Below are 27,281 nucleotides of genomic sequence, written 5' to 3'. Positions count from 1 at the left end.
TGACGTTAAATCTCCAGAGCAGACAGATATGACGTGAGGGAGTCTTCACATCAAACGTCTTACTTTTACAGCTTGTGAAACTTTTGATTTGTTTAGGCCACAGGTTCCAAAAGCAGGTAGAAGGAGATGAGACATGAAACATAGAAACTGAGAAAACAAGCTGAAATAATGGGTGACAAACCTAAAGTAGGAAAAAAAAATAGTTTCTTACTTTGGCAGGTGCTGCTTCTCTCCTCGTATCCTGGGTTACATAGACACTTCCCAATAGGCACGAGCCACTCCCCCTCAGTGCTACAGTACATTCGTGGAGGTTCCTCTTCTTTGGAGTGATTGACACATGAGCCTTTAACCTCCACCAGTGACTGAGAGTCCATGGGCACTGTATCAGGGAAGGTGGCCAGGTTCCTCACAGTGTACGGGCACTTTTTGAAGTAAACCCTCACTGAAACCAAAGCTACACAGGCACCCACATCCTGGAATGCGAGGTAGAAGCCCTTCTTAGACATGGGGCCCACCTCACGCACCTCAGTATTCAGTTTGAGGATGCGGTCGCCAAGGTCTGTTTGAGTAAAACTCTCATCAGCAGCGATGGTGTCAATCTTGAGGAACTGATGCTCTCGGAAGTGACTCCCCTCATCGTCTTCTGTCTCCAGGTAGAGGAGGTTGAAGGTCTCTTTGCAGGTCCCGAGAACCAACGGGATGGAGTTGCAGTCTCTCAAGGTGAACTTCAGCTCCACGTAGATCTTCTGGGCCGATCGGCGAGGGATCCAGTTGGTACGAAGCCAGTTGTTCTGGCTGTACTCCATCACATTGCAGACCTGGAAGGTCCTGATGGGAGTGTAGTGCTCATCCACCCCACTGATCTCCTCCCACTGGAAGAGATGAAGACAAGGAGAGGTCGAAAGGAGAAACGGAGGAGACGAGAAGGAACAACAGACCAGAGGGGAATAGAACCAGTGGGAAGAACACAAGCAGATATAACAGAGTATAGAAGAGTTGGAAGAAGAATAGTTATAAGCAAATATGGAGTGAAGAAAGTGGAGAATAATCAAGTAAAGAAGAAAAATTTAATGAGGACAGAAGTAAAAAGGGTGTAAAGAGAGGAGAAAATGAACAAAGATTCATAGAGATGAATTGGAAAAGGAGGAATAAGAGGAAAGGAGGGGGGGGGGGGGGGGGGGGGGGGTAGCAGAGAAAAAGATAAAGTTATCTCCATCCTGTAAGCACTTAGAAATAAATTATTAAGATCAAGATTCAGCCTTGTTGAATACTAAGCATCTAATAAACACTTAAGGGTGAAAAATCCCACTACCAGATCTCGTGTAAATGACTCATATTAATTAAAAGCAAACTTGCTGCCATAGCCAATTTTTTTCGATTAGGATGCTGTGAAAATATCTCAGAGAAAAAGAAACCCATGAAGTTTGATCTCCCATTTTAACCGCACTAAATCCGCTCGAAGCTGCTTAATTAATGTTAAATATTAACAAAATCTCATAGTGTTCCTTTCCACCCTTATACTAACATTTTTTCTCTAAAAGTGAGGACTTTCAAGCTGCAGTCTTGGTTATTTGCATCACAGTACTACTTCTACTAAAAAGGAAACGTGCTGAATCCACTATGGAACAGAAAAAGCTACGACGTATAGACAGATGTGAGTGTATACCAGGAACGTTCGTGTCTATCTTACATTTTCCCTCCACTGGGAGAAAGCAAAGAGAGGGGAGAGGAGAAAAAGAGAGCGGGGTCATTCCTTTTGATTTCAGCACAGTGGGAAGACTCATTGATCATGCGCTTCGGCTTTGTTGTCCAGGCAAATCAACACTGAATCACAGCGGTGATGAATGGATAAACACCTGAAACAGTGGGCTCATAGTGGTTAAAATGACATGATGGGAGTTATGGTGTAAATGGATGATTTGTCTATCTTTTCTGTTTGAATGAATGTGCACTGAATGAGAAGTGTTTTTCTTTCAAGGGCAGAGAGATAGGAAAGTTTTTTTTTTTTTTTGTTTTTTGTTTTTGGAAGTAGAATCTAAAATATCACGTCTTTCACAAGCAAAATTAAATATAAAATTCACATAATGCTCATGTGTAAGTATTTAAATTCAGAAACACACAGCAGGTGGCTTTATCTCAAACAGACATTAAGTCAAGCTAAGAGAGAAATGTGTGCCTGTTAGCGTGTGTGTGTGTGTTTATGAGTGTAGAACATGAGTGTGGGGTGTTGAAAGCGCTCTCAGATTGAAGGATGGCCACTTTCTTTTCATCTCATGGCACAGTTAATGAAACACTCTGGAGAGTGCAATAAATACAGAAAATAAAAGAAACAGAGCTAAAAAAAAAAAAAAAGAAAAAAGAAGTAACAGGAAGAGCACGGAAAGATAAAGTGAAAAGAAAACTTAGAAGGAGAGATCCCATCAGTGTTTAGTCTCCACCGTCATGCTTTTTTTAGCATCACTTCATTCATCAGAGAGCAGTCACCGCTCCCCACAGTCCTAACAATAACAGGAACATGACGGAACTTGAGTGAGGCTGAATGCAGAGAGGTGAAGTTAAAGTTAACATTCCACCTGACTGCACTTACAAGTTTTAATGCTTCTCTTCTTGAAACGGAGTATAAAATGATGTGATGACACATCCAAAAAAAAAAAAAGCTTGCTGACAGAGTTTAACACAACAGAAAGCAAAGGGAGGACAAGATCTGCTGCATTGATTAGTGGCTGTTGACAGTGTGTTAGATGAGGCAGTCTGCTTAGTCGGGGATAATGAGAACAGATGATTTTTCTTTTTCTTTTTTCATAATTGGAACAGTTAAGATTTCCCTCATAAAATAAAAAAGTCTGTACATAATTTAAATTTGTAGTCCCCTGCTCTGCTGCCTCCCGTGCTTCTCCTTCCATGCTTGAAATGCTCCCTGTATATTTTATTATGACCACTGTTGCAGCATTTTTGCAACTTTATTGTGGACATAAAACCTGCTCGGAGTGCTCCGCCGCGTCACTCATGTGGCTTCCTGTACCCTCTCCCTCTTCCTGATGATGAAATTCAAGATGAAGGGTTCCTGTTTTGATCCAGTGTGGAAGATCCAGGGCAAGTGATTGATATGCACCTGCAGTTGGTCAGGAGTTCAGCAGGCTCCCAGCAATGGCAGAAACGTATTGCTGCATACGGTGACTACTTCAAATGGGGATAGTTTCCAAGTTTAATATGCTTCCAGTTGTTTTTCTTTTTTTTTACAGGTGCAGGCTCAGATATCCTCAGCTACACATGTTGGGTACAAAGATATGTGTTTAGTATAAAAAAATATTACATGAGCATGTTGAGTATTTATTCTCTACATGCAGATTTGTGTTTAAGCTGCAGGCTTATTGTCTTGCAACATTGTGCACTTCCACATCCATCAGTATGATGCAAACTGGGCTTAAACTATGGCAACCGTGATGGCTGTCAGCTTTAACTGTGAGTTATCTTTGCACAAGTTTCAACTCTGTCAAAGGCCAAATGTGAGAAGGGTTTAAAATCAAACTTTGCGTGGCTGGTTTAGTGTTAAGAGTGTCATGTCATTTTCCAGAAAGGATCACTCAACTTGAGTTAGTTTCTCCCAAAGTAAATAAAAGAGATAAGTCCTTTTCCTCTGTCTCCTATTATCATATCTCCTTGAAAAACATGGTTTTGTTCATCAGACAAAAGGAGGAGGGGAACATAAACAGAGACGGTTTTAATGTCACTTTCCATATCCAGATGTGTATTACCGAGACAGAATCCATGCTGATATACCATAATACTTATCACTGTCATTAACCTATACAAAACAAGCTGCTAACAACTGTCACAAGAAAATGACTTTGAATAGTGGATGATTATACTAAAATTACATTGTTTTTGTCTGCTGTTTTTTCTTGTTATTTAGTTGTGCTCAACCAGCATTCCCAATATGCCATGGAAATTGGGCCATTTCCGAAGGCGCTGTGGAGAGGGAATGTGTGGAACTGTGTGTCAACCAAGATAAATAAAGGTCTAAAATGAGCATTAACCCCCTTGTTTGTCTCCAGAGGGGTGTAACCTCCCTCCCTTGTGCTCTAATTGATATACAACAACACTGGGACCCTATACCAGTCCATGTGACCTCTGACCCTGACCCTTGATGGTCACAGCTGGGGCACAGGTTGGTGTGATACTGCCCCTGGTTTCTCTGATCTGTGCTGTAGGTGAAGCCACTAAAAGGACAGTAAAATGAAGTGTGGTAACTTGAGCCTCTCAAGACATAACTATGGCAACAGGCACGTCTCAGAGTCATCGAGTCAGCACACTACTTTACTGACTTCAAAGACGTTCAGGTCAATGATAGTCAATGGGCCAGTATCCAGACTGGTATAGGGTGACAATGCACTTAGATGTAACTGAGACTGGTTGAGTTTTAGGAAGGAAGATCGATCATCCTCTTTCCAGAGTTTACCAAAAATTATTTTCCTGTACTATTGTTCAACTTCTTAAAAAAAAAGATACAACCTATTACAGATAAATTCTGAATTAACTCCGATATTGACAACCATGTTTTTGGCATATGTACCTCTTAGGACATTTATTTGATCTTTTCTGTAGTTTGGGGATTTTTTTTATAATGAAGGATGGTCTTATTGTGGGATAGGGTTGGAGAGAACCATGAGTCATCCATACCGCCTCATCAAAGGCACAACCAAAGCTCAACTGACTGATTTATGATGTCGCATATGATGTCATTACTTCACATAAAGTATTGGGATGTGCCAGACAGTTTGATTATGGGAAGCAAATAGGCAGACAGTACCTTCAACAACTCAGAAGAAAAAAAAAGTGTAAATGAGTTATTGTTGCTGATTGCTCTCCCATCTAAAACTCACTTCTGTCAAACTGTGGAGGCTGATTAGTCTGAACTTCTGTTTATTTGTTTATTTATTTACTTATTTACTTGTTCATTAAATATTTATTCACCACAGATGGATAACTTGAACTTGATCTGGCTAGCAATGTGTTCTCATGTATCCTCACAAGAATGCAGCTGCTTTGCAAGGTAATGTAAAAAATGACAGACATGGTTAAAATGAAGTATCCCATAAAATATACATATCTTTGTAACAGTATGCCAAAATCACGGATTGTTAGATACCTTGGTTTTAAGTTCATTGCTCGGTTCTTTTTGGTAGAGGAAGGAAAAGAGAAGCAAACTGTAATACTTCTTAACTTTGGTGTAAAGAGAAACATGTTAAATAACATTTAAATGAAACCAAAAACAAAAGGAGAAATTTATTCCAATAAATTCTCCAATAAAAGAAATAATTAAATAAATAGTACGGCAAAAATACTGTGAGGGAGGAATATTTCCAAATAAAACAAAGATCATTTATGCAAACTTGTGCAAATATTCATTTAATTCACAGTTAAAGGTTTTCTTGCCCTGCGATGGACTGGCGACCTGTCCGGGGTGTGCCTTGCCTCTCGCCCAGGGACTGATGGGATCGGCTTCAGCACCCCCACAACCCTTAATCGGACTGAGCAGTTCGGAAATTGAATGAATGTTTTCTTTTAAAAGTAAATCTTTATTGCATGTAGCTATAAAAGATAAGGTAACTTATGATTACTTGCAAGGTAATGGCATGTTTGGTTAGTAAAACAACTGTTTGAGTGAGCAAAAATGTTTAGATAAAGTCTGATTTGAAATTAAAAACCCTTAAATCGTTTAGGCGTTTTATTTACTTTGTAGTGCTTTTTATTATTAAAGACGGAAGTTGTCAAAAAATATAAAAAGAAGAACGTTTTTATAGCACTTTAAAATAGAGACCATTTAAAAGCTGTGGGAGTAAAATAAATGAAGAAAGAAAAACCTTCTTGTTTTCTGTAATGATTCTGTGGTTCCAGAGCAGTTTTCATCCAGAAGGAATTTTCAGCGAGAGCGGGCTTCCGTTCACATGAGAAGAGGGGAGGGGCTGCGGGGGAATAAATCTAAAACTCAGCTCAGCACAAGGCCGACAGACTGCTTTTGTGTCATATCCACCTGTCTTTCTGCATTTACATACTTCACCAGGAAGCCGAAATGCTCCCAAATAGGAGATTTTAACAATGGAAGAGGGTCTTCAAGCTCTGGTTTCACATTGCATCTGTTGCTAGGTGTAATGTCCTTTAACCAGAGACTGGGTTGCACTCAGTGTTGTTGTTTATGAAGGAAGCAAGTGCAGGGCATGTTACTCTTCCATGTAGGAAACCCATATGCCTCCATTCCATACCTAATGCTCCATAAAGAAAAGTCTGAAAACTAACGCTTGTCCCATCACACCCCTATTCATTACTAATGATTATTGTCAAAATCAATCATTTCACAGTCATGACAATATTTAGCTAATCATGTGTTTTATTTATTTATCTATTTATTTATTTATCTAATGTTAATTGACCAAAAGTTCATTTAAATTATATGAAACAACAGAGAAAATAACCTGCGTAGAGCATGGATTTAAAAACTGTCAGTCATAGCAAAATGCAGAAACATTTTACATTTTAGCATCCAAGACTGTCAGTAGTGTAACCAGCACATCCACTGAAGCATGTTAGTTAGAAGACATCTCAAGAGCTGGGCTTACCAAAGGAAAATCTAATGCATGCCCCTTCAATTTCCTCCAGTCTGTAGAGTGTTCTGAAGTTTTTATGGCGAATCCATCTTTTATGTTTTACACTAATAAACACCAAACTCAGTTACTGGAGGTTGCTGTAAACAGGATCCTGACTTCTTAAGTTTATTAGGGCTTAAAAATACAATTTGGGTACTTGTCCTACATGAAGAGGAGTATTTTAGAAATGATGTCGAACCTGGTAGCGTAATTCTATTATCTGACCAAGAAGAAAGCAATTATGACAGTTTACACATTCTTCTCTTCCTCTTCATTTCTGCTCCCTGGTGTTTCCCTGCTAATCCTCATTTATGGATGGGCTTTTCCCTCAACTCTCTCTGTGGGGAGAGGGGGAGCAGTTTATGTTGGCCACGCCGATTTCACTTGTGGTGTGGACGCAATGGAAGACAGGCTTTAAAAGCCCCATGGAAGCTCTAGAAGGAGAAACAGCAGTCTTTGCTCTGAAGCCAATGAAAAAAAAAGACAGGAATAATGAGGAAAAGAAAGAAAGATATTCAAACTGGTCTGAACGCTGCATATTGAGCCCCAACATGGTGCCAACACACAGATTTCCATCTCTCTTTAAGGTATGCTGTTTACATTAAATGTTGATAACATGTTACAACATGTTTCTGCATGATCTTGTTCACCTGCAACGTTACACATAGCTGATCTGGTTACTTACATGGAATACAGACATTGTTAGAACTGAGAACTGACTATCATCCAAGAGTAAAGAGGACCAAGAGCAATTCAGCATAACAATCTCATTTCTACTTTCCTCTAAGCAGGTTCGAGTTGTTACAATCAGTGCATGTGCATTGATTTAAATCTTATATGGTACATCAATAAAAAGTTAAAGTTAGAATACTATATGTGGTAGTAGTTAACACTAGGGCTGCACAATTATGACCAAAATAATAATCACAGTTATTTTGATCAATATTGTAATCATGATTATTAAATTATTAATCATGATCATTCATTGCTCTATGATGGACTGGCGAGTAGTCCAGGGTGTACCCTGCCTTTCGCCCAAAGACTGCTGGGATAGGCTCCAGCTTCCGGCGACCCTTCATTGGACAGTGAGTCAAGTGGGCTACAAAGCAAAGAAGATTGTGGGTTCGATGCAGGGTATTGTGCTTAACACAGCACACGCAGCAATGGCTGGGGGAAATGGCTAGTGGTCAGAACGTGTTAAACAATCTGCTAGAGATATGATTAACCCAACACTACAAGGATTTTATGCAGCTCCATGTTTTGTTATTATGTTGTTGAAACAAAAGCTACCCTGAATTAACTAATAGCTAAAGGATTTTCCTATTCATTTTTTTCTTCTTGCGCTATCCTTTAATAATTCTCCATGCAGAGAGGGTGGGAATATGTGAATACAAGGGTTTGATTTGTTTGAGAAAATGCAAGCTGAATGTTGCAACCCCAAAATGAACAGACTCCCTTATCTTATTGAGTCGAGTGGACTAGTAGGTGTGAAAGCACCATAGAACGACGTATGTTACCTAGGGCCGCACAATTAATCAGATTTTGATCGTGATCACAATTTTGGTGGCCACAACAAAATAAACCTTGTCATCAACAATATTTACATTCAAAACGCAAGCTCTGCTGCATGCGTCTCTGATCACACAGGTTCTCAACCAGTAGTCTGCCAACCACCAGGGTGCGAACGCGTGGTTAAGGTTTCATTAAGCTGCCTAAATACCAGGAGCACATACCTTTTATCAGCAGCACAGTTAAGCATTGTTGGACTGGTTGGAAATTTGAGGTGGGTGTGGTTAACACGGAAAAGCATGAAGCGGACAGCTGCCGCTTCCGCAGTTTTCCTGTTGTGAGTAAAATGGATTGTTTTGATTAAACAGCTGATTGAGGTGGTAAAAAAGCACATGCAGCATTAAAATACACAAATCCTGCCGCGTACACAGCCGAACGACGAAATTGCTGGTTAAATATGAAATAACCAGATGCATTGCACAAAAAGCAGGTGACCCCTTCCCACTGCAGACGAAGCTTCTCGTGGAGGATGTAACAAGCTTTAGACTGATGAGAGCGACTCATGTCGAGAAGGGAAAATACAGCTGCATCAAAACACTGGATAAGAAATATGAGATCCCTTCATGCAATTATTTTTCCAAAGGGGCGTTGCCTGCGCCATATGAAAAATGGCAGGAGGGAATAGAGAGGGAGGGTGTGTGTGTGTGTAGAGTTGCCAGGTAGGTTGTTTACAAGTGGTACAATAAAAATACATGTTTTTCCAGACACAATGAATGATCATTCATTCATTCATTTGTAGTTCTTGTCTTTAGTTCTGGTTTCCCGTTGTATTTAGTAGTTTTCCTCCCTTGTGTATTCTGCTAAGCTTCCTATTCCCTTGTTATTAGTTCACCTGGTTTCATTTAGTTCAATGACTCCACCTGTGTTGTCATCATTGGATTAAACACAATTTCCTTTATTCTGCCTCCGGCTCATTTTAGCCTGCATTTGGGTCCTGAACCACGCTACACACGTGACAAAAGTACACTAAAATCTAGTTTTAAAGGCTGACCAGATTTTGCTACTTTGAACCCCGTCAGAGTTTGTTTGCACATTCACAATTCCCCAAACAAAGTCGACTTTTTGAGCTAACGAGCTAAAATTGAAATTGGCAGGGCAGGTGAGAATGTGCCACTAGTGATGTCACATAGACACATCCACACACAGAAAAACAGCCTACGCATCACTGTCATTAAACCCTTTGGACATTAAAGCTTTTGGACCACTTGAACATATTATTAGTTGACCACCTCCCCACCCTTCATCCAAATTATGAATAATTATTGTTGGTTAAATATATTTTAATATTCTTGTCAGAAATGGGGAAGTCTACATGGCGTTAGTGATGGCTTTTTTCTACAAACATGAAGCTTTTTCAACATGATGCAGAAGTTCAGAGATGTACTTTCCAGTCACGAAATAACACTAGAAATGCACCTGGTTAGAGCTCTCGGGAAGCAGGACATGATGCACAAAGTGCACTGTAGAAAGTGAAGTTTTGTCCAAAGTATGTAAAGGCACAGTACATGTGTAACCACCGAATGATAACAAATGATGTATTTTGTATCAAACTGCAAAATACTAATTCTTATTCGAAAATTTTAGGAAACTCTTCCAATATTTATGGTTAGGTTTCCACTAGAAGCAAAAATCACTACACCAAAGATTTTGGTAACATGAAAAGTTCCTGGCAGGGACAGCAACATTTCATCCCTTGTCACTATAAAGAACTGACTTCACTTTGTATGTACCCATTAATTCTATTCTGCATGCACAGCCGGTGTCTGGGGTGTTGGTTTGTTGCTGAAGAATGCTTTCAAAGCATGCGAGAATGTAATCTTTAACAGTCTTTAGTGATGGGCTAAGCCCCCTGGACACTGCAAAGCAATCAGCCTGCCTCCCAGACAGATAACAGTATATCTGGATCACACGCACTCAAACACACAGACGCACGCCCATCGGTCCATTCGGCGGCTCCGGAGTGAACATCCTGGGGAGGCTAAGCTCTTAATTTGTTCTGACCGGAGCACGTTGTGTCTCGGTAGGCCGATAGCCGCGGCCTCTCCATCAATGTGAAGGAGTGTTTGTCTGTATGTGTGTGTTTGGAAGAGACAGAAAGGGCTCAGTGCCACTGCCACATTATGAGAAATCATTTGTGAGCAGCGGTCTCCCAGGGCACGCTGCTTATCGGAGCGCAGTCAGTGGATGACGTGAGTAATTACAGATGATTCACCTTGAGGACTTGATCATCAGCAATATCTCTCTGTGTATGTTTCCCTCACTTGTTCCTGTCCTCCCTTCTCTCATCTTCCTTCGCTTTCTTCCACTCTTCCTCGCTCTGGCCTTTCAATTCATCTTTTTGATCCTTCTTCCATTCACTTCTCTTGCTCTCAGGAATGACATTGGATCCCATCCCTGCAGCATTTTTATGAACTGGATAATCACATACTTTTCATCCAAATTACAGTTCAAAGTAAAAGAAAAAAAAAAAAAACTTGAAGTAAAACAGACATCAATACACAAACTGCGTAACCTCTGCCGCACATTCCAATGTCCGGTGCTGGATCAAGTACGCAATATCAGTTCTCAGTCGCTCACACGTGAAGAACTTCACTCGGCACATCAATCTCGTCTTTCAATTTGTCACGCGATTGTTGGTTAGCCCAATCGTCTTTGGGATAAATGCGTTTTAAAATGCCTGCAGTTTTTTTTTTTTTTTTTTTCCCTTTTAGGTCTTTCTTTCTTCATCGTGGTTCAGCCTCATGAAGAAAGTCAGAGTGTTCTGACGGGGCCGGTGCTATATACGGCCGAGGGAAACGAGGTTTGGCAGCTCCATGGAACAAATGACTGGATTACCTTAAGCCACTGCCAAGGAGTAATTCTAACACTTAATAAAGGAAAAACAGCATAGTGTGTATGTGAGAATGTGTGTGTGTGTGTGTGTGTCTGAGAGAGAAAGAAAGAGAGTGTGGGCCAGCCCTGAGGCACAGAAGTCTAACTAGTTAGACAAATAAACACTGAACAAGAACCCACCAGAGCTTTTGGTGGCAAAAGGAGACTGATAGATGAGGCTGCTATTATTTTTTTTCTTTTGTTGTTAATTTCGTAATCAAAATGTGAAATGTTGCTGCAAAATTTGTGGCTTGTTTTACATTTGCACAGGTCTAATATCAATTAAAAAAAAAAAAAAAGAAAAAGAAAAAACGGAAAAAGTTACAGATAAAGCGCCATTTTTTGTTTCTTTTTTTTTTTTTAAATGAGCAGTTCACACCAGTTATATATTTTTGTCAAACTGTAAAGATAAAGCTGGATAAAAATGTGTCCCACTTGATAGCAGCTTAGATTAAGACAATATTTTATGTATTACTACTTTATGTAATACCTTTTTCTTAACTTTTAAGAATGCATATGCACATGTAAACTCAGTTTAACATGTCCATAAACAAACATTTCTAAAAAAAAAATCCATAAAGGTTCTATTCTTTTCTGTTCTGTTCTATCCTATTTCTATTTCTATTGTTCTAGATTTACAAAAAACAGCATACTACTAACTGTAATATGGTAAAATTAGGATCAGAATATGAAAAATCTCTATACTAAAATTACGTTTACTTATATGTATATTGAAAAAATAAATCACAACCATAAATTATCATAAAATAAGTACAAAGATTTATATAATTATTCCGATCACTGTCTCTCAAAATCATTTTCTCTCACAGTCTTTAGGAGGTTTTTATATTGCAAGTTGTGTTGTGGATGTTCTCTAAACAAACCGCAGTAAAATACACACTCACTGTGTGTAGATTACCTTTTAGAAGATGTGTAATGAGTGCAAATTAGGTCCAGATCTCAGTCAGAAAGCGTTCAGGCCTACAGTGTCTCATCTTAAAATGTCAGACAGACAGAATGAGTTAGTGCATACTGTTCATGGATTAAGTGGAATGTTAACAAAAGGACCATACTGTTCACATGCAGCAGCAGCAAAATGCTACTGTATGAGTACTGATGATGTGATACTGTCTGCAAAGGATGTGAGTTTTTCTACAGTCTTATGTTGATGATTGTGAGCCTACAACCAAAAATCCTTTAATGCATTAATCTGTCTTTAAACACACAGACTCAAATGCACAAACAAATAAATACAGTGCAGTTTCTCTTAAGCATCTTGACCATATGGCACGCTCTGAATACTTAACCTGTAAGACGAAAAATGGACTAAAACATCTAAACACAAAAAAAGTGGGTTAATCTGCACTTGACTCAGTAGTTCAACATGATAGAATAAGAACCACATGAATCTCAAAATCCTGATTTCATGGCTGAAACCCACATCCATTTGATGTTAGTCTACATGTCTCATAAAAGCAAACATATTCAAACATGATGAAAGTTTAGAGATATGAGATACTCACCCCATGCAATGGGTGGGAAATCCATCCTAACTCCCCTTGGCTTGCTTTAGAGTCTAACAGGTTCACTGTGGTGAAGAGGAAAGAGGACAAAACAAAGACAACATTTGAGTGTCTAGTTCTAGTTAGCCCCAATTAGCCTTTATTAAATCCCACAGGAACAGCCTCCAACCTCTTGCGCTGATCATGACTTTGTTTGCACAGCTGCCACACACACACTCTCACACTCGTGTTTATATGGCCATATTTGTGAGAATGGCAATGTCTTCCCTTTCCCTTACATTAATGTTAGCTACCTACTAAGTGCCCAACCACACCTTCCTCCTAACCCAACATAAACCTAAATCTAATCCCAGCACTAATCCGAAGTCTCAGTCTTTGCCTTAAATCACCTTTTGAGTCAGAATGTCGTCACTTTTCCAAGATTTTCACAATCTGCTTTCATACCATAGTAGCATGTATGTACAGGTTTTTGAAACACAGACGCACCTTCAAAAGAAGACTCATGTCCCAAAGCCAAAAACAGGGTCGTTTACTTGAGTGAAGTGCTTCTATATCTAAATAAATAGACTAAATTGCGACAGATTACCAGTGCATAAATGGATGGCATTCAACTGTTCTACAGATTGTGGTGGCCCACAATCTCTGCTAAGCTGATTTTAACAGAAAAATTGGTTGCTGTCTTTGACCAGACAGCAGGGGCAGCTCCACAGACTGGTTAAACTGATTGGTTGATGTCTTTTTGTCTTCAGGCTGATGTTCTGGACAGTTTCGAAGTCTCACCGTTAGAAGCTTTGGTTGGTATATGGTTTTAAGAAAGCGCTCATTCTTGGAGCTTCAAGGGCACCACGAAGCAAATATTCGAATGTCCACCCAGGTGTCTTGTTTCAATCAGGACACAGCTGAAGCCAATAAATGCCCGTGACTACTTTGTCTTTTGACTTAACTCATGGTCCCCATCCCATTGAAGATGAAAGCCAAATGTTAGTAGGTGTTAGCGAGTTTAATGTCTTGTGTGAAAGGAAAACTGAACACACACACACACACACACACACACACACACTGCATATAACGCATGCTCACACAGGAAAATAAGATGTCTTTCCTTGCAGAAAAGGGCAGCCGAAGTAAAGCCAGTGTTTGAAAAAGCACAAAAATATGTTTATTCCAAAAGCACGTGTGTTTGACCCAATTGCGCCTGCTCTACCTGACTCATCCATAGTGATTGGGTTGTATCAAGGTAAGGCAAAACTGCTTCAAATCTAAATTAAAATGCAATCACCAGTTTCAAAAGTGGTCAGAAATTCAATTGGCCACACTCAAACCAAAATATAAATCCATTTATAATGAATGGAAATACAGTTCTTTGTGTGTGTGTTCGTGTGTGTGTGTGTGTGTGTGTGTGTGTGTGGCCAGGATTTTTTTCTTTTTATTTTTCAAACAGACTTCAAGCAAAAGAAAGGAGAACTCCATGTCTAATAGAGGATAAATAAGACAAGGTGCTCAGCTGAGACTTTGTAAAAATAGCTTTTGTACTGTGGACTCCATGAAGCCAAAGCCCAAGCCGTGTTTATAGGACTGCTCTACACACTTCTAGGGTATTGAAGAACTGGTGACAGGATTTCTGTCACAGTAAATAGCACAAAAAAACAGGGTGACTTGTACACTAATGGATTTGTCCTGACTCTGACATTCCATACAGCCTCTTCTAGAAACTCTGAAAATGAACTGCAGTCTTTTTATGATTGTTATTTTTTTGAGTGTATACACATGGGTGCAAAATGAATGATTGCCACTGAATGCAACTGTCAGTATGGGTCATGACACGCAGAATGAGGAATGTGAAGGCAACCATGTGATCCATGGATGCCCCACATTAGCTGATAAAATGTCACAAGCAGATTGACACTAGATTATGTGGAGTAACAAACATTGGATGTTTGTGTAGCTTTTGTATTATGTTTATTTTTAAGCTACAAAAGACAAATGCATCCAAATAATTTAGTAGGATGTTTTTGTCTTGTGTTTTTCTATATCTAAAGCTGTTTTTGTATCTTGAACAGGAAAGTGAGGAAAACATGCATTTGTAAGTGTGGGTTAAACATGAAGCTAAAAACAGTTAAATCTCTTTAGTGCAGTAAGGAATTATTCATAATCTTTATCTTTAGGGGAGCTTAGGTGATGTTATGAGTGGTTGCACTGTCTGCATTAGGCAGCATTCAACAAGCTCAACTAGGAGAAGCACAATTTGTTCTCAGATTCATTCATTCATTCATTTTCTGAACCGCTTAATCCAATTCAGGGTCGCGGGGAAGCTGGAGCCTATCCCAGCTGGCTTTGGGCGACAGGCAGGGTACACCCTGGACAGCTCGCCAGTCCATCTCAGATGAATAATCTCTATTTTGCAACATTGAGAAAAGCAAATGTTACGATGTTTACTGAACGTCCACGGTTTGAGTTAAATTAGAAGGTGAAAATTCATTGGTCAGACATTCCTGTTACACGCAACGTTTTGTTTAGCATGCACGTGACAAATCATCCCTAATTCCCGCATTCGAGAGTGCACTGACTGCTGTGTACTGCAGACATTTTGCAATGTCACTTTAAAAAAGGAGACCTAATATCTCCTTATATTCAATAAACAGGTATGATGTTTTGTAATAGAACTGTTATTTTTTTTGGCAGTTTATGATCATGGGTAAGCATTTGTTCATTTTCTACGCACGCTCCACCCTGCTGGAAGAGGACTGGAGCCTTTCCCAGCTGATAAAGGGCAAGAATCAAGGTACAACTCATATTCATCACAAGCTGATCAAGAGACAAATAAGACAAACAGCCAGACATGTTTACACTCATATGGTCCATTTAGCACCACCAATTAACCTAACGTGCATGCTTTTAGACAGCAGGGAGCTTTCTGCTGTGTGGTGATGGCGCTAAGTGGGCATATGTTCAATACTTCTAAATAATTTTGTCTCAAAGCAAAAAGACCTTAAAAAAAGATCAAAGCGATTCACATGTTGTGATTGCACACATGCACATTATGTGACCTATATGGAAAAGTTAGAGGACAGAGAAAAGTTTCACTGCTCCAAGAGAACTGATTCATCTCATTTCACTTTGTCCTGCTGAGAACACCACATCGATACACACACACACGCGCGCATACTCAGAAGTGAACACTGAATAGTTGTGTGGCCAAGCGAGTGCATTTATACTCATTAAAGCGAAGCAGCAGCTCAGTAAGGCCTTTCAGCTGTAACGCCACTCATTGGGAAAATATGAGGAATACTTGCATTCTTCAGTTCGAAGATTAAATAAGCAAGCACGTACACATCCCATAGTGGGTCATGAATCTCTACTGTGGCATGGAAACCTATTTCAGTAAGAAAGAATTAACTTATCCTAACCGCAGAGGGAAGTGACTTCTTCATATAAAGTCATCATTTTCCTCAAGTATATTTAAGAAACAGTAGCTAATGTGACACATAAAGAGTCTAAAACTGGCAAAGACACGAATGGAAGCGTGTAATTTTAGGTTTGCAGTCGTACTAAATTGAGAATCACCTGAGCTGTATGCAGGCTACAGAACTCCGAGGCTGAGTGACAGTAGACACATTACTATTAGAGTCTAATGAAGCTATCTGTTCATGTCAGATAATAGCAGCTCAGCATCCAGGCCCATTGCCTCCAATTTACATTTCTCAACGAGCCGAGCCCACCACTCAAATTGAGCTGAGCGAAGGAATTTGAGAGAGGAAAATTAGACAGCTCTCATATCGCAGAAGGAAAAGAGGCCCCTCCAGCTGCACTTGGCTGGAAAGCTCAGCACCTACACACAGACATAAACACAAGATCCCATCAGAAGACTCATCTGCATCCAAGCAACAATGGGACTGAGCACACTGAGGTAGAGTAGCACCGGATATGGGAAGGGCTTCAAAAGGGAAGCATTACACACATGTGTTGGCACACGGGAACATCTACGATATGCATACCCTTTTCGATGCTTACCAAAAATTGTGCCTATGCCTGCATGTGCGCATTCAAGCAAGCATAAAAATGAAAACATATGCAAACATTTTTTGATAGTCTTCACTCTCTCATTCTCTCACTCTCTCTTTCAAACACACATACATGCGCAAACACACACACACACACCGAGTCAGTTAGCAAGCTAGCGTCAGCCAAGCATATAGCCCCTGCCCCATCAGGGAGTGCCTCTAAACGGGAGTATTAATAGCAAACTCAGCCAGCCTGTCTGAGAGGGAGCAAAAGACCAGAGGTAGAAACAGGTGAATCAATATAAAAGCAAACCGAGACCACCATTTAAAACCCACACACGTAAAATGAACCTGACGGATGGATGTTGTCAGTGACACTAGATATACGATGATTATACATGCTGCATAATCATATATCTAGTGTCACATGTGCAACGGGTTGGAGGCTACTTATCGTGATGTGTGTGTTATTAGCATTTACTGCTGTGTGACTGTCCAGCATGCATGTTAACTTGATAGCTTGTTTCCACAGACTAACTCATGAGTGATGAGAATGGAAAAACAGTCACAGACAGAATCAAGATGTTGGATGAGTGGTGATGCTCGAAAGAAACACACCGGACTTCATCAAAGACTGAGAATAGAATAGAATAGAATAGAATAGAATAGAATAGAATAGAATAGAATAGAATAGAATAGAACAGCCTGTGAAAAACTGGATGGGTCTTTGTGTTGGCAGTCTGGTACTGTGCATGTTGACGGTTGGCAGGCCGCAGTGCAGGCAGAGCAAGGCGACTTGTGTCTGTGTTAAAGGGTGAAGTGTTCACCTCCCATTATGAATTATTCAAGAGCAGAGTCGCTCTGTCTGATGTTGCTGCTGCTTGCCCAGCCCCTCTGCCCCCATTCTTCTTTCTTTTTCATTTCATCATTTCTTCCTTTTTATTCTTTCTTTCTTTCTTCCTTCTTTCCCTTAAATTTGTCCGATACACACACACGTACACACACACACACACACACACACACATATATATATATATATATATATATATATATATATATATATATATATATATATATATATATATATATATATATATAAAGCGTTGAAGACGTTGTTTAACTGGGGACACCTGTCTTCAACAGTGTCTGGTCAGCATGTACATTTGCTTATAGGCGTCAAGAAACTGAGATTATTTAAACGTGCGCGCACTTCTGAGAAGTGCCAGAGCGCGCAGAGGCTCCTGCGCCCCAGCGGGACTGCTGCATGGCGCTCTCCGGGCCGACAACCTGCTAAATATACCCAGGGCCTACTGGCGTCCCGCAGAGGGCCTGCGTTCCACCACCTAAAAGGAAAAGCGGCACAAGAGCACAACTCAAGATGTTCTTCTCCTCCAAAGAGGGAGGAAAAGTACTTATATTTTTGTGTCCCAGGAACAATGAATCCGTGCTACGAAATGTCCACTTTAACTTTTTTATCTCCCTAAACTTTGAACAAGTTTATAAAGACCCAGTGAGGGAATCAAAGTTTATTAAAAAAAAAAAAAAAAAAAAAAAAAAAAAAAAAGAAAAAAAAAAGGTGAGTCATGAACTCTACCCCGAAAAAAAAAACATTAAAAATACGGTGGGGGGTAAAAAAAAAAATAGGAGGAAAATGAGTTTGTCATTATCCTATTAAAGCTGAAGTTGGGATACAAACTGCTCCTTTGGCTGCTCGTTCATTTATATGTCCTATTGCAATAACTCTGATAAGCATCATGGTAAAATCTGGCAATCCAAAATCTTTATAAGTCTTCACCGCTTTACATTTACAAAGAGCTTTCCAGGGTCAGATGTACGGCGCTTTGGCGACACTTCACTACCAGCAGCCTGAACTAACAAACGAAAGAATCAGTCGATTAATGAATCGATTAACAGTATTAGGATAAATAGTTGGGCACAGTCACAAAAGATAAAGATACTATGAGTACCAATAGCAAACATAAGAAAAATAAGTGATAGAAAGGTCATACATGTGTATACGTCTGTGTATGTGTGTGTGTGTGTGTGTGTGCGTGTGTTCCGCAACTTTTTTTCCGAATGGTTTCTTGCAAAGCACCACATAAAATATGATTATTATATATATCAAAGAAGTGTCTTAAAGTTAAGTCACACACATATACACAAAAGAGATTCTTTTAGTGTTTTTGTGCTCCTGTCTTCATGTATTTGCGACACTTAAGTGGCTTCTTGTTGTTTTTGCCTTCTGTGCGCAACAGTTACATTAAAATCAGAATATAATAAATAAGTTTCTTGTCGTTGGACTGCAGCCAAACCTAACTATTCATTTGCATCAAGGCTGCTTGAATCGACGACGGAAGCTCTGCTCACTTCAAACTGCGTTTTGTCCTCTTGTTGATCCACCAAGAACTCTGGGTTCAGAAGCCTGCGTGCAGTTATATACAATAACTTATAGAGACAAAACAGCTCGATACTGACACTCTCTGGTAGATTTATGAGCTGTCTAATCGTTTAGTCTTTATTCTATGTTTTGACATCTGAAAAAAAAGCTCCCCCATCTTATTCCTTAATAACTCAGTGGATTTGTCTTTCTCTCAGTTTGTGTGTGCGTGTGTGTGTGTCTTTTTTCTCCAACTCCCTCACACAAAAAGTTTTCTAATACAGGCACTAAAACACTACTTTTTCTCTCTCTCTTTAATTATGCAACTTATTTTTGGAGCATAGTTCTAATGGTCTTTTCTCCTTCTCAGTGTTTCAGACATCATGCGTTTCATTATCCATCTGCCACACACTTCGGTAAAGTATTGAAATAATGGCTGTTAGATGTTTAACAAAGTTTCACATTCGAACTCGGAGTCCCGGATTTGCAGCAGGCCTGTCACTCGGTCAGTTTTTATACCGTTTTGTCACGCAGAACATATTTCCGACTCGCCGTCAGTTCAAGCACCATAAATTAAATCTATTGCTCTCTTGCACCGCATTACCAAATTACCCAAGCTATTTGCTTTACTCCAAAGTTTATGCACAAAAGAAAAACACTTTAAAAGTGTGTTTTTTTTTCTTCTTTTTGCGAATCAATTAGTAAATTATAAATTAAATATCAATTCCACAAACATTTTGATTTGGGAAGAGAAACACTGTGAGCTTTCAACTTGTGTTTCTGACAAACTCGTCTCTTAAGTTCAGGAGCAAATCTAGTTACGTTTCAGAAACAAAAAAAAAAAAAAGCACCAAGCTTCGGGCATTTAATCTTTTTATTTGGTTGTGTCTCAAACATTAAGCTCAAAGGCAGAGTCAGTCTCAGTGAGTCTTGCCTCAAACTTTCTAAACCTGTAACAGCATATCGTTTCTTTTATATGTGACAGAATGATCCAGACTATAGTTTCATAAATCGTTTGCACGTTTTCTCTTTTGAAATAGAATATTATGTATAATAAAGGCCCAGTAAAACGAAATCGATCACTTTTTTGGATTGAAAGTTTCATTAGCTGCCTGAAATTGAAACTTTTTGGTGGTCTATTGTGAATTCATAGAGCTATTGTTTATTATTATTATTATTATTTTATGTGAGCTTTATTTAACTTTGTTTTTCATATTAAAGCAGTATAATCGTTTTATGAACTTCACATTATCCTCCAATGGAATGAAGTTTTCAGTCTTTTGGAGAGTTAAGGGTTACAGGCTCGTGCATCTTCAGCACGCACCACGGCTTCGTTGTCCCCCGCTGTAAAACGCTTTCACCTTAATAAGCTTTAAGTTTAAAATGTGCTAACAAAAACATGACATTTTAGAACCATTTAAGCCTACTATAACCTGTCCTATACAATAAAATATGTTTTAATCATCACACTTATTTGTTTTTTTATCCAGTGTGAAGCCCAGTTTGAAGAAGTCGCTGTGCCGAAACTGGACCCTGGTGCCGTGTCTGAACGCAAAGCAACACAAAAGACCTCTCTGAAACGTCTCCCATAACTCCTAAGGGTGTATTTAAAATGGTTTATACATATTATAAGTCGATGATACTCGACAACTTCTTAAGATAACCAGTCAAACATCTCCACATTAGATGTGTGTGTGTGTGTGTGTGTGTGTGTGTGTTTTTTTTCCGACCAAAAACCATCAACAGCTACGAGCGTTTCTGCGCACTCCACAACTCTTCATCCTCTGCTTTGATTGTCTTTTAACTGAGCTGGTGGAAGTGACCCGGAAACTGGGGCTACTCCAAAAAAAAAAAAAGAAAAAGAAAAAAAAAAAAGGTTAAACAGATAACTAGACAAAAACCTTCCATACAAACACTTCACGCACATCTTCTAAAAAAAAAAAAAACTCCCCAGATGCGCTTTTAAAGCTGCTTTGGAATCGCTCAGTTAAATCACTCCCATTTAAACAACTATGAACCCTTATTAACAAAACTGTCCGAAACCAGGCTACCATGTCTGCTCTGTACGAATCTCTCCTCAAGTTGAACATCTACTTATGTGTGCCAGCGATCTGCTGTCGCGTCCCTGTGCTGCCACATTGTCACCTCCGAGCGCGTCGGATCATCTTCTTATTGTTATCATATGAACAGTAAGTCAGCGGCGAGCGCACGACGCGCGGCGACGAGTGCCGTAGCGCACCATTCTCACACACACACACACACACACACACATGCACACACAAGCATAAAAGCGAGCGCACACACAAAAAGCCAAACGTCCGCAGCTGAGAGTTTGCTTACCTTCATTAGGGGGGTAAATGACGGGAAAGGCGGGAATGACGCCGGACAGTAAAAGGTGAAAAATAAAAAGGAGTGATCGCGGATTGCAATCCATGGCGGCGGATCAGAGGTACATAACTCCATGAAGCCACTGACTGGTCTGGGAACGTCTTCTCTCCACTCAGCTTTCTCCCCCCCTCTCTCTTGCGCCGTCTCCCTCCGGTTGGAGCAGTTTTCCGCTGGGTCCTACAGAGTCTGACAGCCGCGCTCGAGTTCATCACAGGTCAACCTGCCATTTGAACCACGCGAGGACTTTTTTCGACCACGGTTGCAGTTGTTGATTTCACTGTAGCCTAATTTACAGCCTGAGTCAATGGCTTTGTGAACTGGTGAAATGAAGAGCAGGGAAACATTTGGATCAATAGAAAGGCAACACAATTTCCTGTCGTACTCTTTCAATAATTCATCCACATTTTGTTCAAAGCTAGTCTTTCTCAAAACATGAGGAACAGAGTACCATTTATTTGCCCCATTTACTGATGTGAGGCTTTAAACTGAAAGAAAATCCAGCATTGGCTGCTTATAAATCACAGCTTCCATCTTATTTTCTTTTCTTCTTTTTTTTTATCGTTTTTAATGTTGGCTTCAGACCACCCTGTTATGCCCTCCAACTTTACAGATAAAATTGAAACAACATGTTGTTAATCCTATTTCACAGAGCCCGCATGGAAAATGAATATCATTGAAGCAATGAGTTGAAAGTGAAATCCACACAGGGGGAATGAATTCATGCACACAAAACAGTTTTCTTCACATGAATGTGCATGTTTTGCCGTTTGCGACACACAAAACTAAAGTCAATCAACCTTTTGTTTAAAGTGGAACTTTTTACGAGATGAACCGTTTACATTAATCCACCAAAGACTTCTGAGAATAGAAAGAAATGTTTATGCTGTTTTCCGTGTTATACTAATCACCTATTGAAGGACAACGTTTTATTTATCGTTGTGCTGAAAGACGTGTGATGTGCTTGTATTCAGTTTAATGTGGGCATTTTTCGGAGCAAGCCATTAGGGGCCCCCAACACCACAATGCTGGATGTATACTGAATGGCTGGGGTGGCAGTGTAACGTCAGGGCCCTCGCTGAGACACCAGCTGTTGTGGTGGGGGGTTGGAGCTTGGCGGTTTTGGAAAGCATGTGATGTATGGGAAAAGTTAAAGGACACAGTGCACACTGAGTCCAACAATGTAGATCCGCTTGGACTTGGAGGACATGGCTCCTGAATGTAAATGACTTATCAATTAATACATTCAGTGTAAGAGATGGAGCATTCAAATGATCAGTGTTGTATAAAATATGACAAATAACTACTTTTTAATATTTTTTTTTTTGTTGTTGATCATAGCTGAAATATCGATGCAGCTGATGCTGATGTTAGGCTGCAGCTTGTTCGATGAATGATTAAACAAACCATTTAGAAGTATTAGCTAAGTTATATTTGTACAAGATTATGTAAACATAACAAGTGGTGTTTTGTAGATTCCTATTAACACTGATTCCTTTTTTAAGAACACAAACATTTATTTTCTTTCTTTTAGGAAGTCATAATTTACTCTGTACACCTTGTGAAGGGTTGTGTGTTCAGAAAAATCCTTTCTAGTGAATTAAGACTTAGAGTAAATCTTTTCTAATGGTTGGCTCAGAGCACCGACAGTCAGACTTTCACGAGTCTTCGGTCGTCGTTGGATACGGAGAAGAATGATGCCAGGAGGTCTCTGGCTACGTTATTAAGTGACTGTGTGGCATGTGGATTTACAGCAGGTTTTAGACATGCCAACCATCGTCATACATCATCTTCTACTTCCCACTAATTCACTTATTACACACTGAGAAAGATTAATATTAGATGCCCCACAGTGAACAATCAATTTAGTGGATGGCCATTGTGGGCTTGAAATTTACAAGCTTTCATTCTGTCCTCCTCTTATTTTCTGAAAAAAGGAAATATCTTAACTAAATTTATTCATTCACAACGTAAAGAAAGAGTGTGAGGAACTCAAAGTGATTACAAGCATTCTTGACATGAATTATGAGTTATTATGACATTTCGAAGGGCTTTATACTGACAGTCATAATAAGTTGAATTGTTATCTTGTAGTTGTCCGAGAAGCCCTGTCACTGTGTTTTTAGCTGATAAACCTGTAAGCAAGTTCCAACTAATTGCTGAAAATCTGTTTCTGATTGTGGTGAATTGGAAGAATGCGATGGGTCCCTCCCATCTCTATCCACTCCAACATTTTTTTCCTCTCTTCACAGTCAGAGTTTGTCCATCTTGATCTCCTGCCAGTGGAACAATCTAGTATGAGAAGGAGGAAAATATTGATTTACGGCCGCAATTTGAAGTCATGGTGTGTTCTGACAAGGCTGAATAGCGCTCCAAACTCATGGAACAGATGTTGTTTAGCAGCAGCTTTGAAGTTGCCAAGACCTGGCGCTCCTACACAGTAACGCACAAACAAACAAACACATAGGCTGACTGTGTTTACTGCTCGCTGTCAGTACCCTCTTCCTCCCTGCGGTTCTCAGGCGGCACATTCCTCCATACTCGCAGTGTAGAGAAGGAGGAGAAGCCAGCGGGCTGCTGGCATGTAACACTATCCCCCCACACCAAACATCATACCACGGACGCTTTCATACATTTGCCAGCACCACAGTTCTTCACTCATTCTGCCCTCCTATTATTTTCTGGAAGGACTATATGAGAATTCAGAAGAAAAAGAATGGAAGTTGGCCCCACTAAAGTACAATTAACATAATATTACTTTGGACTGCCGCAATACAAACATCACTTTTCGAGTATTGTGTCTTTGCTAAGTGGTGGAACCAGTCGGTTTAAGCATCAGCTTATGAACGTCAATTCTGTTATAAAGAATGTGTCCGGCTAAGTGTGTGGAACTGTTTACATGAAAGAAAAAGGAAAAAAAAAAAAAAATCAAGTGCCCCACAGTTTGCACCAATGATTAATTAGGTTATGGTTCATGAGGCAAGTCCTCCCTCTCACCCACTGAGAGATGGTTGTGATAGGACTGACTGAGCAGCCATAACAGGGTGAGACAGAGCCGGGCCTCCTTCCACAAGACTTCTCTTTCCAAATCTACATCATATTGTTTTAGTTCTGTGGGAAAGGAGCTGGCAGGGATCAAAGTGTAAAGCTTGTAGGGAGTATCTGGGGGTTATGGGATTATTTTTTCATGTAAATAGGAAAAAGATAGGATAGAAAATATGATAATTGCCAGTTGTTGAAAGGACAGGCTGTCCCCTTAGATAAAAGCTAAAACAAAAATCATACGCAGTGATCCTCAACAATGTTTCACATGGCTTGTTTCATGGACTCAGTGGATAATATAACAGCAGTGTTGCAAATTTACCTGAAAAAAAAAAAAAGAAGCAGAACAACAATCTGTTAAATAAACTAGCAGCACTACAGTAAAGTTTGTCTTTATAATATAAAAGTAAAAAAATTCCAGCAGCTGATGATCGCATATTCATTCATTCATTCATTCATTCATTTTCCAAGCCGCTTATTCCAATTCAGGGTTGTGGGGAAGCTGGAGCCTATCCCAGCTGGCTTTGGGCGACAGGCAGGGTACACCCTGGACAGCTCGCCAGTCCATCGCAGATGATCGCATATTATTCCTGTAAAATATAAAAGGTTTAAATTTTGATCAGGTGCAGATTGAAAAAGAGAGAGAAAAAAAAAGGAAAGAAGAGACTTTTTCAAGTTTTAGACCATTTATGTTTTCTTCATACTCAAATGAACTGGACATTTACCAGTACTTTTATTTATTTACTTATTTACTTATTTTAATCAAGACATGAAATATTAGTTTTCCGTATTATAGTATAAATAGAAATCGTTTTACAGATACATTACTTTGGCCCATTTTGTGTCGCACACTATAAAAGTAACAAGTCAACTTCATAGTGAAAGTGTGTTTTCCTTTATTTCAGAACATATAATTACTTTTGGTGCCACCGTGGGTGGGCAGTCACTTTCATTTATAATCATTACGCTGTCCCAGTTAGCTGCATTTGGTTGCAAACTATGTTAAAAATGTTCCTCTTTCCCTAAATGAATGAATGCATGAACGAATGAATAAAAAAAGACATTAATTACATTACTGCACTGCAGATGACAGCGAGCAGTTTGATACATATCTCCCAAACACACTGCTTTGCTCTCACTCAGAAAACCAGCATTTGCATTAAGTTCTGCATGATTCAGGTTTAGCAATGGAAAACACTTAAATATTAATAAATATGAAAAATAAATAAATGAAATAATTGTAATCTAATTGCAGATTTTGGGACTTCAGAACATTTTTTCATGTTTGTGTTGTTGCATACATTAAACATGCATAATATTAAAACAAAAAGGTAAAAATGAACTTCTCATTGTTCCAAAAAAAAGAAAAAATCCTTGGATCTTGTTGTTCATACATGATACTTTGAGCTTCACCCTGTCTGAAAATCGTTGCAAATCACTCAAATTTACTGTGACAAGAAGGCGTACACAACAGTGCCCCACTCACCAAAAACCTGATCAAGGATGTCTCAGGGAGTACCAAAACTGTTGACCATCCCACAAACCACAGGACTCAAAAGCCCCAGTGTGAGTGACACGACAACACAGCCCCGGTGGTCCCGTATCAAACTTCAACAGTTTTGGTGGGATGAATGGAGGATCTACAGTCTCACGCAGAATGTTGGGATTTTTCTGAAAGAAAATGGATTGGCGTTGTTGTTGCAGGCCAACTAGTTCATTACACATAACTTCCCTCTTTATAGAGGGGTCATTTCCTTGGTAAAAAAACAAAAAACAAAACATCATAAATCAGCTAAATGTTTACCCTCTTACTGTATATACCAGTGACAGAGAACAGAGTGGCAGAGTGTAAGTCATTTTCTTCAAAAGGAATATACAGAAAATACCATCATACCTGGAAATATATTAAGTCAGCAAAACCCATAAACAGAGAATTGCTTGAAACAAAACAGTCAGACATAAGGGTTCATTTACTGGGGAAAGCAAACCAAACATGGCTAAACCATAAGGGCTGCTAATTAGAGGCAGGAGACAACATTTGGTCTCCTTGATGGCACTGAGGTTTTGTCAAAAGGAGACTTGCAAAAAATGCAAACAAGCTGACAGAAACTCTGTATTTTCTCTTTCACACACACACACACACACACACACACACACACACACACACACACACACACACACAGAGCTCCATTAATGCGAGAAGTTGGCTGTCTATTGATCTTTTTATTTGATTTCTTTAAATATTTTAGGCTTTGAAAGTGAACGCATAACTAATCTGTACATCCCTTATTGTTAATATACAACATAATGTGTATTATTTCCATCTCTACTACAGTTAAAAGAAGATTTAATTTGGATCTTAAATGTCAAAAATGAATCATTTTAACTGAAAGAAAACTATTCTTGCACACAAATGACTAGATCACCAGTTTTACCGTAATTACAAGCTAATTTCATGGTGTTGCAACATAATAGTCATGGCCAAGTGCTGCCTGAGATAATTAGTAAAAAGTGAAATGGAGGCATTGTGTTTTCTGGGAGTTCTGCCCTCAAACAAAAATACGTAATAAAATCAACTCTCATCAATCTTTGAAGGACAGCCTCTTAACTTCCATCTCACCCGCTCCGCCATTCCTTCTGCCAGTATTGTGTTGGATACTGTTCCTCCTCCATCTGCTATAGGATCAAAGTCATCCACTCTGCCCAGCCATGCACACACAAACACACTCACACTCACACACACACAGGTTTCCAAACAATGTCTGCCAAATGAGACCTTGGCAGGGATTCTCCTGACTTCCAATCTAATTTCAGTTTTAGTCAGTTTAATATAAATTTATTTTCATTGAGGAAAGAGACAGTAGCCTAT

General features: G+C 39.5%; 1 protein-coding gene across 5 annotated transcripts in view; it reads right to left on the bottom strand.

Annotated features, from left to right (window-relative positions):
• The window catches only part of epha3 (eph receptor A3), a 112,845-nt gene extending 91,393 nt beyond the window's left edge, over window positions 1–21,452 (bottom strand). For all 5 annotated transcript variants that reach the window (XM_079254028.1, XM_079254029.1, XM_079254030.1 and 2 more), the window contains exons 1-3: window positions 21,326–21,452; window positions 12,608–12,672; window positions 212–872 (exon numbers count right to left, since the gene is read on the bottom strand). In XM_079254028.1, the coding sequence (XP_079110154.1) occupies window positions 212–872; window positions 12,608–12,672; window positions 21,326–21,419 (820 nt within the window). In that variant the 5' untranslated portion in view covers window positions 21,420–21,452. The remainder of the gene's footprint in view (window positions 1–211; window positions 873–12,607; window positions 12,673–21,325) is intronic.
• Between the last annotated feature and the right edge of the window lie 5,829 nt (window positions 21,453–27,281).

Source organism: Telmatherina bonti (assembly GCF_933228915.1).
Source record: "Telmatherina bonti genome assembly, chromosome: 15".
Taxonomy (NCBI): Eukaryota; Metazoa; Chordata; class Actinopteri; order Atheriniformes; family Telmatherinidae; genus Telmatherina; species Telmatherina bonti.
This window is presented reverse-complemented; position numbering and strand designations above follow the sequence as displayed.